General features: G+C 43.5%; 1 protein-coding gene across 1 annotated transcript; it reads right to left on the bottom strand.

Moving 5' to 3' along the window:
* Positions 1-6,609: 6,609 nt before the first annotated feature.
* Positions 6,610-10,262, bottom strand: fkbpl (FKBP prolyl isomerase like). Its single transcript, XM_080031800.1, has 4 exons — positions 10,151-10,262; positions 9,422-9,580; positions 9,023-9,300; positions 6,610-8,050 (listed from the first exon to the last, which is right to left on the bottom strand). The coding sequence occupies exons 2-4, from the start codon at positions 9,576-9,578 to the stop codon at positions 7,385-7,387; spliced, it is 1,101 nt and encodes a 366-aa protein (XP_079887926.1). The 5' UTR covers positions 9,579-9,580; positions 10,151-10,262; the 3' UTR covers positions 6,610-7,384.
* Between the last annotated feature and the right edge of the window lie 2,489 nt (positions 10,263-12,751).

The raw sequence follows: 12,751 nt of genomic DNA, 5'->3' as shown, positions 1-12,751 counted from the left end.
ATTTCACAAGGTAAGTTTCATTAAATCCGAAAAAGTAATCTAAAATAGAATTGTGTTTTCTCTGAATGTTGACTGCCTATATAACGTATTTACATAATGATGTTTTTTTAGGCAAGGCAACGTCCTACAGCCAGTGAATCCACAGATGCGAGGGATGCAAGACCTGCAAATGCTGGTCCTGCAAATGCAAGTCCTGCAAAGAAGCCTAAATTGGCGTTATCTATGGTATATTTAACCTTTACTACAAAAATAACACAATAACACTTTTGCTATTATGATATCATCATTTAAGACCTTTGGAATAAATAGTAACAATTATATAGTAATAACCGTTGTAAATATTAATGACAGTTGTTTTAATTGTATTTCTTTTTTCTTTTTTTCTGTTTGAGCATTCAAGGTTTGGGGGCTCCCATGTGGCAGCTGCAAAACCAAACGTAAATGTCCAAAGAAAGAAAATTGTTCAGGTTAGTAAAATGTTAGTACGCCACAAACTCTTTGTATAATAGGTTTTGACAAAGTTAATTTGTTGCTTTGTTTTGCTAATCATACATTTCTACACAGACACAAGATACTGCTGGTGTTGACCCACCCCTCTCACATCCATCTCCACAACCGTCACTCTCTCCAAGACCTTCTACTACATCTTCCCACACTCGCACTACTGTTGCTTCATCTTCAAGTTTCTTCCTTGCACCACCACAAAAGTCTGTGCAAGGCCCAGCACCATCAACTTTGCCTTCTGCTGCTTCTGCTTCTGCTGCTGCTGCTGCTGCTGCTGCTGCTGCTGCTGCTGCTGCTGTGATGAACCCGGTACATTTTTATTTTCATCTTGAACATACAGTATGTATATTATTTCATGCTTTTCTTGCTTTTATTTTTAAGTATTCTTATATTTTATCTCAGCAGATCCCCTTTCAGCCAGAGGGTCCTACAGGTATTCCCCAGATGTGGGAAGGCACCCTAGCTAAACAGGACCATAAGTGGGTGGGCTCAGCTCTTTTTAAGGTTGGGGCAAGTGGAAAGATGGAGCTGCGTGACAAGCTGCAGCTCTGGTATAACCCTCCGCCACCTCCCCTGTTGTACCACCAGGCTCCCACCCCAGATAGGTTTTTCTCCCATCGCCTCTTGTTGTGGATGCCATACAGGTTGTGGAAGGTGCAGCTTGTTTGCACCAACCCTGCTTGTATAGGGCATCCGCTTGCTGGGGGTGGTCAGCACAGGAGGGTTAGGAAAGTCCTCGACATCGACAGCTTTTACCATCTTGTCACGGAGACCCTGATCTGCAGCAAATGTAGATCGAGCCACATTTCTACCAGTCAGGTTATCCTCAAACAGCTGGACCATGCCCATCGCTCTGAATTCAGGGTCATTCTCACACGGCAGTGAGTTATACACTAAATTTGTAATATTTTGTTATTCCTTCAAATATTTTCTGGAATCATTTATTTGACTTCTCTTTTAAAAGATATGCCTGTGACATACGGGTCATCCGCCTGCTGCGTGAGCGGACCCTTGGGAATGGCCCAGTGAGGATAGTCAACCAGCTGAAGGAGAACCACCACGAGGAGTGGCTCCAGCGGGTGGCACGCTACACCTCAGAGTGTGTCTCCTTCATGGCCCACCCAAGCCTGCTGCGTCCACATTTCGAGGAGCCCCCAAAAGTAGAAGTAGTCCCCAGCTACAAATGGATCCTGACCGTCTACAGCCACGATATCCTCAACAGGGTGGAGGATATCAAGGCTCGTATAACGAGCACATACGGATCCATTTTAAAACTGGACTCTACCAAAAAGGTTTGAATAATTGTTATCTATAACCGTGTTCTTACTTGTAAATTTAGTTTTGAAATAAAATACTCCTCAAGATCCTACAACAATTTGTGCTAATATATTCCTCATCTCAATGGGTTTATCCTTATGAATATCTTTGTATCAAAACACTTCAATCTGTGTGATTAGTAAATCGAGTTGAACACTTCATAGCTTACCTAATAACACTGTTTATTTGTCTGTATTTTTCAGATCACAAAAAAACTGACAGGACCTGCTAAGGGCACTGCACAATGGCTCACTTCAGTTGGCAATGAAGTGGGTCAGATACTTGTGAGTGTCCTTACAGCCAGTGAAGGACCTGGATTGGACCTCATGGCTGCAGGCCTTGTCGACCGGTACCAGCAGGCAGGTGTGGCTCCTCCTACTCTCCTATATGTGGACTGTGGCTGCTGCAAGGAAGTAGGGGAGACCAAGCTGAAGTTGCGCTTCGGCGGGTGGCCAGATCTCATCGTGCGCCTTGACATCTGGCACTTCATGCGGCGTCTGGCAGTTGGCTGTACGACAGACGCGCATCAGCTATTCGGGACGTTCATGGCAAAACTGTCAGCATCAATTTTTGAATGGGATGCACAAGATCTGGCTCTGCTGAGAAGGGCCAAAAGGGAGCAGCTGACGCAACAGAACTGGCCGAGGCTGACAGAGAAAGAACTGGATCGCCACATCACTAAGGCTGAGCTGAAACTGCACTGTCGGCGGAGGACCCGGGGAGAGGAGCAGACCACTCTCCTCCTTGACCAGCTTATAGAGGAACTGAGCAGCAAGGGGAAAGACGCTCTTGGTGTTCCTCTGATAGACTATCAGCGGATGCAGCACATCTGGCGGACCCAAAAACGGCATGTGGCATGCATTCAGGACCCTCCAGGTGTGCTGCTTTACACAGACACCGGAAGCCTCACCAAGGGAGGGGTTTTGCTGAGAACATACCGGTGTGCCAGGGGCTCCACATCCTTGGAATCTTTTCACTGCCACCTTGTTCGCTTCATCCCAGGTTAGTGTTCTTTATCCATGGTGATTATATTTTAACAAACTTGTCAGTCAAAGAAAGAACATTTTAATGTTCACAATGTTTACTTCCTTAACATATTTTCTATACCAGTATTGGCTCTAATATTTTGCTTGTTGTCCTCTCTCTTTCCTTCTGTCTATCTTTACTGAATTCAGGGAACAGCGCCAACAGCGTCAATTACCAGATATATCTGTTGGAAGGTCTCCACCGCTGGAACCAGGACCGTGCTGCTGCTGATGCAGTGGATCCAACTCCCCTTCGTAGTTACACGGGGGAGTTGATTCATTCTGTCAACACAAATTTCCAAAAGGTTTTTGGGCGGAAACTGCTTCCTCAGTTCATGCCACCAATGCAGTACACTGGTGAGGATGTTTACAGTGACTGCATTTTTTTTTTCATTTTCAAAATGATTGACATATATAATGTGTATAATAATAACATACCTAATAATATTTTGTACTGTTACTATCTTCTCAGGGGAGCTGATTGGCATTGAGTATTTGCTGAGGCAAAATAATGTGCCACTGCAGGTCTTGTCTACTAGTTGTTTAGAAACCTGTGAGCAACTGGAGGAGCTGGATGTGGAAGAAGATGTGGAGGATGAAGGATTTGCTGAAGTGACGTTAGAGGATTTCACAGTGGCAAATATTTTCGATCTGCAGCCATCAGCAGCTCCTCTCCTCCCTCCATCACCTGTGCAGCCAGCAGCAGCAGCTCTCCTCCCTCCATCACATGTGCAGCCAGCAGCATCAGCTGTCCTCCCTCCATCACATGTGCAGCCAGCAGCATCAGCTGTCCTCCCTCCATCACCTGTGCAGCCAGCAGCATCAGCTCTCCTCCCTCCATCACCTGTGCAGCCAGCAGCATCAGCTGTCCTCCCTCCATCACATGTGCAGCCAGCAGCATCAGCTGTCCTCCGTCCATCACATGTGCAGCCAGCAGCATCAGCTGTCCTCCGTCCATCACATGTGCAGCCAGCAGCATCAGCTCTCCTCCCTCCATCACATGTGCAGCCAGCAGCATCAGCTGTCCTCCCTCCATCACATGTGCAGCCAGCAGCATCAGCTCTCCTCCCTCCATCACCTGTGCAGCCAGCAGCATCAGCTGTCCTCCCTCCATCACATGTGCAGCCAGCAGCATCAGCTGTCCTCCCTCCATCACATGTGCAGCCAGCAGCATCAGCTGTCCTCCCTCCATCACCTGTGCAGCCAGCAGCATCAGCTGTCCTCCCTCCATCACCTGTGCAGCCAGCAGCATCAGCTGTCCTCCCTCCATCACATGTGCAGCCAGCAGCATCAGCTGTCCTCCCTCCATCACATGTGCAGCCAGCAGCATCAGCTGTCCTCCCTCCATCACATGTGCAGCCAGCAGCATCAGCTGTCCTCCGTCCATCACATGTGCAGCCAGCAGCATCAGCTCCTGTCCTCCGTCCATCACCTGTGCAGGCATCAGCTCTCCTCCCTCCATCACATGTGCAGCCAGCAGCATCAGCTCCTCTCCTCCCTCCATCACATGTGCAGCCAGCAGCATCAGCTCCTCTCCTCCCTCCATCACATGTGCAGCCAGCAGCATCAGCTGTCCTCCCTCCATCACATGTGCAGCCAGCAGCATCAGCTCCTGTCCTCCGTCCATCACCTGTGCAGCCATCAGCATCAGCTCTCCTCCCTCCATCACATGTGCAGCCAGCAGCCACATTCATCCCTCCATCTATACAGTTAGCAACTCCTTTCCTCCCTCTCCTCCCTCCATCACATGTGTTGCCAGCAGCTCCTCTTCTCCCTCCAGCCCATCTCCAGGCCGTGGACAACCATGGTGTTCCTGGCATGGAGAAAGTGGACGCACTAGCAGAGTACCTGGTGGAGCTACGCCATCAAACAGGTTTAACCCTGACCAATCAGCAGGCTCACACAATTGTGAGTCTGTGGCAAAACTTGGATGGATTGGACAAGCAGAGGGTGGAGTATGCTGCTCGACACCAGGAGAGGCTGGTGCATGGGCGCTACCAAATTAGCAAAAAGCAGTCCGATTTCACACCAGGAGTGGAGAGCACAAAGAGGGTGTTCCTGGGCTCAACGGGCTCGCCTGCTCAGTGGCCGAACTGCTGCCGGCTGATTGAGACCGTCTTTGTCAGGCTATGTATGATTCATAGGTCCCCAAAGAAGCAGGGGACAGATAGCCTGTCAAGGTGGTCTCTCATAATCAGTGATTATGATAAAATTCGCCAGCTGCTTCTCTGCAACCAGGTCATATTGGACCAGACCACCCTACAGCCAGTCGTTGTAAATCAGACCACATTAATACAATGGCACAACAAGCGCCTGAAGCAGCAAGAGCTTTCCATCCTCCTCAAAGCCGTGCAGCTCCCTGAGGCACGGCCAGTGGCATCACAGCCTCTACCGCCTGCCCAGAGAAAGCCTGTTATTATGCAACAACCACCACATCAACCTCATCTCCTGCTTAGATACACAATGCCACCGAATACAGCAGGGATGGCAAAAACCAAGTCCAAAAAACCCACATCCACCGCAGTTCAGCCTCCAGCCCCATCTGTCCAGCACCATGGTCCCCACATCCAGCAAGGGTCAAGGCGGCAGCTCTTTCCTGCACCAGCTGCACCAGCTGCCCTAGTTTACCCTGTCCCTTCTGCATTCCCACAACCAGAACCCACTGCACCAAATGCCCCGACCGAACCCCAGCTTCCCAAACGGAAGTATAACAGGACTGCTAGTACAAATATTTGCAGAAAGTGTGGTCAGTACCGGACTGTCGAGACTGGCCACAGCCAGTTTAAAGGCAAGATATATTGCCCAAAAACAGAGGAGATGTCAAAGGAGGAGTGGTTGAGGGCCATGCAGGCAGCAGACCTGGAAAAAAAACTGAACATTAAGTTTTAGCTTCAGTGTAATTATGTAAATAATTGTTATTGGTGTTGTCTTATTGTTCATTTAAATAGATTTTCTATTGTTTTTCAATAAATGTGTATACAAAAATGTTGCTTGATGTTGCATTTACTTCAATCATCCCCTTTTCATTTGTATTAAGTACCTCTGCTTTTCATTATAGCAAATATGTCATTTTTTGGAAAGGTAAGAGCAAGAATTAAACGTTTTGTATATCACTCCTTGAACCATGCTCAACAAAGTGATCAAGTAAAACATGTGACCAACAGGACTAAAGAAAAGTCAGTTGGATAATTGATTAAACATAAACCTGAACACCAGTTTCATGCCACAGTTTTATATCTAGAGTGGTATTACCCTGTCAGCACTGCACTTAGATATGATATCCCTTTATTCTTCCCACAGCTGGAAAATGTACACTGTTAAAGCAGCAAAATGGATTGTTGTGATCAGTGTTCAAAGAAAAAAAACAAAGGTTTAATCAAAGGTTTTACACTCTTTGGAATGTGAGCTTTCCCAGGTAATTTACCTGTCGTAAATCAAGAGGTGTTGACAAGGAGGCAACATCTTGAACTTCCAAGATCAGAGACACTCTTTGATCTCTGATCATTTTCAGATTGCTTTTCATCCTTTCTTGACCCTGCAGTTAAGGGTTGACCACCCTAGCAGTTATGTAATAACTAGCCTATTATTTAATGTAACAGTCAAATGTCTACATTAACAACAAACACACAAAGTAGTAAATTTTTTGGTCATTATATATCTCATTTAATAGTTTATTATTATTACATGTCATTCAGCAGACACTTTTATCCAGAGTGACACACATTCATAGACCGATAGCAGCAGCTACCATGCAGGGTGCAAATCTTTTGTATACAATCTGTGGTGCAAACTAACTATCGGGAGCAATTTAGGCTTCAGTGTCTTGCCCTGGAACACTTGGACATGTGTCGGGGGGACGGGGGATCGAACCACCGACCCTGTAGTTGAGGATGGACGCCCTCTTTCTTTCCCTCCTTTTTCCTTTTTTTCTCTTTTTTTTTCTCCTTTTTCCTTTTTTTCTCTTTCCTTCTTTTCCCCCTTCTCCCCCCCCTCATACGGACGAATGTTCCCCAGCTTTAGCGGAGTTGGGAGAGCGTTAGACTGAAGATCTAAAGGTCCCTGGTTCGATCCCGGGTTTCGGCATTGGCCTTTTGAGTCAAGACGACACAAAGTACCCGTGAAACTAGTGTGAACAGACCACGAATTGTCGAACTCATCATTCACCCGGACACCTTGTGGTCGAATAAAAGAACTACAAAACTATTATTTGTCTGGGACATATCCGGGACATATCACATGTTGCACAAGGTAATAGCTATTTGATATACATGTAAGAGTAATCTATGCACTGTTCATTACCAAATTATGATTGATTAAAAAATACGCTCTTTAAAATGTGTGTTGTTTTTTTTACTTATAAGTTACATGCAGGGATTTCACACATTTGTGGCATTGAGTTTGTGACAAAAACATGCATTCAAAGATTATCTGCTTTACTTTTGAGCTGAGGCAGTAGATGCAGATGCACTTATGTTTGATGTTGAAATATCAGAAAAAAACATACCGTTTTACATTCATCAAATAATAAATTGCTATTATTAGCTGAACATTTTGCTGAGTCTGATTCCCAGCTGTAAATTTGTCTCTTTCTCTTTATTTGCTATATTTTTAAGCGCCTTCAAAGCAGCAGGCGATTCTGGCTGCAGCTCCAGCAGTTTCCTAAATGCCTGCTTGGCCTCCTCCAGCTCATTCACCATCTGACAAGCTTGGCCCAGCCGGTACCAGGCTTTAGCCCCACCCGGGTCCAGCTGAGTAGCTTTAGCCGCACTGGCCTTAGCCCGCTCTGGTTGGTTCAGTTTGAGCTGGCACAAGGACAGGTTTGAGTGGAGCTCGGCTTTGGTGGTTTTGAGTTCATCAGCAGAAGGAAGGTGCTGGGTTGCGTCACTGGCGCTTGTGTCTCTCTGCTCCGCTGCCTCCAGCTCTTTTTTAGTCCCCTCTCTAACGTGGCCATAGAGAGCGATGAGAGGTTTGAGGGCCCGACTGTAGCTGTCTGCTGCTCCCCACACATCCCCACTCCTAAATCTCACTCCACCCCTGTCTTTGTGTGACTTCACCCACTCCCACTTTTCACCAGGAGACATCTCCCAGGATTCATTGCCTTGTGTGAAAGCATGAAGTTCAACGGTGGCACATGTAGGCAGGTTTTCCTCAGCAGGATGGGGAACTGAGACATCTGGTCCATTTTCCACAGGAGAAATCAGTATCTGAAATGCAACACATAATAATTAGAATGGTTTATTGTTTAATCAGCTTGTAAAAAATAGACGCTTAAGAAAAATATTCAAATTTAGTTGAGGTATCGTCCCAAAGCACCCTTTTAGACACTGGTATGAATTTTGGGTTATGAATTATTTCTGTATAAGTCACCTGTCTAAGTTATCATGCTATATAGCCAGCTATATAATGAAGTACAGCTGACTGTTACAATCAAGCCCTGAAGAAGACCCAGGCTGCGTTCCAAATCGCATACTCTTTCTTTTTTCTATTCTACATACTAAATGATTATTATAAGAATCTAGTTAGCATGCAGGAGGCACGCAATTGGGAAATAACTTTATTTATTCATTTCATCATAATATTGCGCCTTGATTTTACCTCTTGCATTTATATCCATCGCATCCCCAGGTGTTTTCATACAGAGGGTGTGTCGATGTGACGTCACTTCCGGAGTGCACTGGATTGTGGGTCGGAATCGCCCAAATAGCATGCTGATTTCAATGCTAAAAATCTTGGCCGGATGTAGTCGACTGTTTTTTTTTTTTTTATAATTAATCTGACCACAAGAATTGGGTCATCTTAAATCTTCTTTCTACCATACTAAATAGCAGAAAGTATGGGTACTGGAACGCAGGGTCTGTGTGGGTCGAAGTCGGCCGGCTTTTGGTATATTTTAAACCTGATATGCCCTAACTATTAAAAGCTTTTATACTACTGTAAATTCCAGCATGACCATGCCATAAAATGACCTACTTTAAAGTCTACACAACGTTATCCCAAGTACTATTAAGAGGGCTACTGTTGCTAAGCTGTCAATAATGTATGTCAAGGTATTGCAATAACCACATGCATGCCATGTCAAACTAAAAACATCAGTCAGTTTCTAGCTTACCATTTGTAATGCTTCCTGTAAAAAACAAACAAACAGTAGAATTGTGTCACTAAACGGGAACTCTTACCCCACATTTCTCTCCCACTCTCATCCCCTCCACACAAGCCTCTGTGACATCACACTGACCCTCCCCTAGCCTCAGCGTTGTCCATTCACCCAGTGGGACCTGCAGCACAGAGTCTGGACACCTTGGGAAGGTTGTGGCCGCTGTGACTGACTGCTCAGGTTGGACCAACAGCTTCTCATTTCCTAATTTGGGTTTTAAATTCTCCGTTTCATCCACGTTAGCTTTGAGCTGCACCCGGACTCGACACAGTGAACCCAACCTTGGAAATAAACTGGCAGCTAGAAGAGAGAGACAAAGAGACTATGTGAGCAAACATTACTAGATTTCGAAAAAAATTAAAAATATGGACATGGATTGATCATTTACATTGAATAAGTAAGTAATAGAAAAGCATCATACATGCATGATCTCCAGAATTGGAAGCAGTCTGTTGACTCCCCTTGAGTGTTCGGGTTTGCTGGACTTTCCAGAGTCCTCTGGGACACACTGACACCCAGGAGGTGACATCACCTCCATTAATATCACTGTTGCACTGCAGTGTTTCTAAAGGATCCATCCCTGAGTTCATAGAAATATACATGAGATGATCATTTGTTTAGACAAAAAACAAAAAATGGTTAAAGCTGTTGAAAAGACCCGTTATGGTTTGATTCAATGTCATACAATTTCCTCTGTTATCTGAAAAGAAACAATGCATCAATAGTCTCAATACTGCTCATGCAATAAAGAGATTAGCCTAGTCTAAAGGTCATTAAATACGTTAATATTGAGAGATTTACAACCAATACTTCAACGCCAAATTACGTCTGTTAGCACTGAGAGCTGAGTTACACTCAGCCATTCTTACCTTGCCAAGCTTCCATTAGCTATAATTGAATGTGAATTGTTCTTACAGTTAACAATGTGTTTGGGGTTTGTGCGTCTCCAGTTAAAGCGTGTCCGCTGTTAAAACGGATATTTAGCTATTGTATGATATAACTAAGAGCGCTGACTTACTTTAAGTTTGCCTGATGAAAAAAAACAACGCTGTGTAGAAAGCACCATATAGGCTAGCAGGAGAAAATCCAACCAAACTGAATGACATTATTCTGTATAAACTATGCTGTAGGAAAGTAAGAAATATCTTACCTCAAGTACGAGTGGGACATTAAGAATGAGCTATTCCATCAACCAGAAACTAATAAACAGTCAGACGGTCATTATACAAACAAACGCTAGCTTTCCTTTTTCTTCTTCTCGTGTTTTGCGTGTATCTGGCATCTTTCTTCTTTGTATAAAGCGGGGTTGCATGCGGGGCGAGCTCGCTCGGTGCATTACCGCCGCCCACTGTACCGGAGTAAAAGCTCATGCGATTTTACATTGGTGGAGATAGGCTACCCTACATACAGTAAATTAACCAGATTAATAATAATATGGAAATGAACACGGACTGTGTTTTTAGCAAGATCAATAAAGGGATATGTTACATTAGGCTATAGGCTATAACCCGGTTTATATGTCGTTAGTTTTTCATGCAAAAATGTCAGGTCTGATTTTCATATGATGCCATATGTAGGCTAATTTAAATGTCTGCATAGTTTTGCTTGTGATGGATGTCTTGGGTTTGATTGTGAGGAAAATTAACTTTAAGCACATTCAGAGTCTATAGCCTCACCAATTAAACATAGTGAATGTTTAAAAGACAGGTGATTTTCTGTTATTGATGCCTTGTAAATTTAACACACACACACACACACACACACACACACACACACACACACAGACAGAGTTTACATCCCTGTCTGCATATTGACCTTTGACTTGTGTTACCTACAACTCGTGTTCAAGGCCTGTGTGTTAATCTGTCCTGTCAGGATGAGTTAGGGCTCTATCTTTTAAACACTAGAATCCATTAGGTCTAACAGAGTTATACAACACTGGGCAGCCAACGTGTGTGTGTGTGTGTGTGTGTGTGTGAGAGAGAGAGAGAGAGCGAACATACAGAAAGGAAGAGGGCAATCTGAGATTGAATCTGTCCTCTTACATTGGGCCTGTTTGACCCTTGATGAGTAAGATACAAGGTTATAAACTTGCTACACTATTGAGCTTGCATCACAGGATAACTGATTACATGTGTCTAGTATTAGATCACTGAGTTGAATCTCACGTGAGAATTTATGAAAAAAATCAGCAGTCATGACTATTCTCTCTTACAATGAAACCATCATGTAGACTTCATAAGGAAAAAATATATGCTTATGGAGGTTGATTTCAGATCCTTTCTCTAAAAATACCCTAATAGGCCTAAAACTCAAGAAGAAATATTTGATCTTAACAATGAATCATTATGAGGTATTACAATAAATAGGCTTAACACAGAATTTGACTGCTGTAGTCTCTTGAGGTGGAGCAAATTTTTAGGATACTTTGTAGCCTAATGCGATACATTTTTATTTTCATTATGGATTAATCCACTGATTATTTTCTCGATTGATCATTGGGTTTTTTAAATATTCTGCAAATAGTGACAAATGCCAAAACGTGTATTACATTAGTCAGCCGAGGCTATCAATTAATTGTATGTCCAAAAACAAATGGTTTCTGCCTTCCTTTTTATATCTGCTGAATACAAAAATAATTATTTGTAAATTAACTACACCTGTTATGAACCTTAGTGTCAGTAGGTGGCAGTATTTAGCCATGATCTAAAGATGCCATTCTGATCATTGAAGAGGAGCAATACACTGCAATCATTAGCCTACTGCTGTTCATTACTTTTTTGTTTTTTTAACTGGGATGAATAGCCTCTCAAAAACCACATGACAACTCTTTGTTCCCCTCAGATTAGAACGATGTTTCATTGCCATAGCTGTAATGGTTTTCTTTTTCTTTTTTGTGAACTGTTGGTGGTTAGGCTACCCATATCTATAGTGGTTACCAAGCAACAGTGTTCAAGTGGGGACCGCATGTGAGCCGGGACAAAGTTTGTTACCCAGAGAGCACTGACGAGTAGATTTTTACACTATAAAATGTCCCGGTCAGAAGGTACCACAATCAAAGTCGCACACACGAAATAAATGTAAAATACCGATATCTTGCCTTATATTTTGCCTGGTTCGGAGGCATTGAGGCCTATTCCAGTCAGCATCACCATTAGGCCTAGGCTATGCCTACTGATCATTTTACAGTAGGCCTAGGCCTAGCCTAAAGAGAGGCTCTTTGGCCTTATGTCCTTATAAACTTTTGTTTTTCTATAATCATTGAACTATATTAGTAGGTATATTAATATTGCTGCGATGAGAAGGAGCCACAGCCAAAAACCTAAAGCTGTTTACTGTCTTATAGGCTTGTGTATATAATTGAGATGTAGGATAGCCTAACATAGGCTAAATGATATTGAATTTCAAATCCACCAGAACAATAGGTGAAGTGAAGATTAACCTGAAATGTGAAGAAATATAACGAACTACTAATTTTTAAGTCATTGTGTGATGGAAAAGCTGAATAAAAACAACTAGCCTAACGAAACAGCAAATTAATTATCCTAATTTCAAGTCTGAATTTAAGCATACAATGTCTATTAGAGCTCAATACAATCAGGAACAAACTTATTTTTCTAGGTCAGGCTATATTTTCCCTGCCATAGACTGTAGCATACAGTAGGATATGTATTTGCATTACGAGCCCGACTTTCAGTAGGGGTCACTCTCTTCCCAGAAATATACACACATAACTTGGATGGATAGAGTA

This window comes from Ammodytes marinus (genome assembly GCF_949987685.1).
Source record: "Ammodytes marinus genome assembly, chromosome: 7".
Lineage (NCBI taxonomy): Eukaryota > Metazoa > Chordata > Actinopteri > Uranoscopiformes > Ammodytidae > Ammodytes > Ammodytes marinus.
The sequence above is the reverse complement of the archived record's forward strand: the minus strand, read 5'-3'. Positions and strand labels throughout refer to the sequence as shown.

Bases quoted from the DNA above. Each gene is read 5' to 3' on its own strand.
- fkbpl (XM_080031800.1), bottom strand. From the start codon at position 9,578: ATGGATCCTTTAGAAACACTGCAGTGCAACAGTGATATTAATGGAGGT. The intron at 9,301-9,421 runs GTATGATGCTTT...TCTCTCTTCTAG, and splicing joins CAATTCTGGAGATCATGCAT to CTGCCAGTTTATTTCCAAGG. The intron at 8,051-9,022 runs GTAAGAGTTCCC...GTTGCATTTCAG, and splicing joins GAGTGGGAGAGAAATGTGGG to ATACTGATTTCTCCTGTGGA.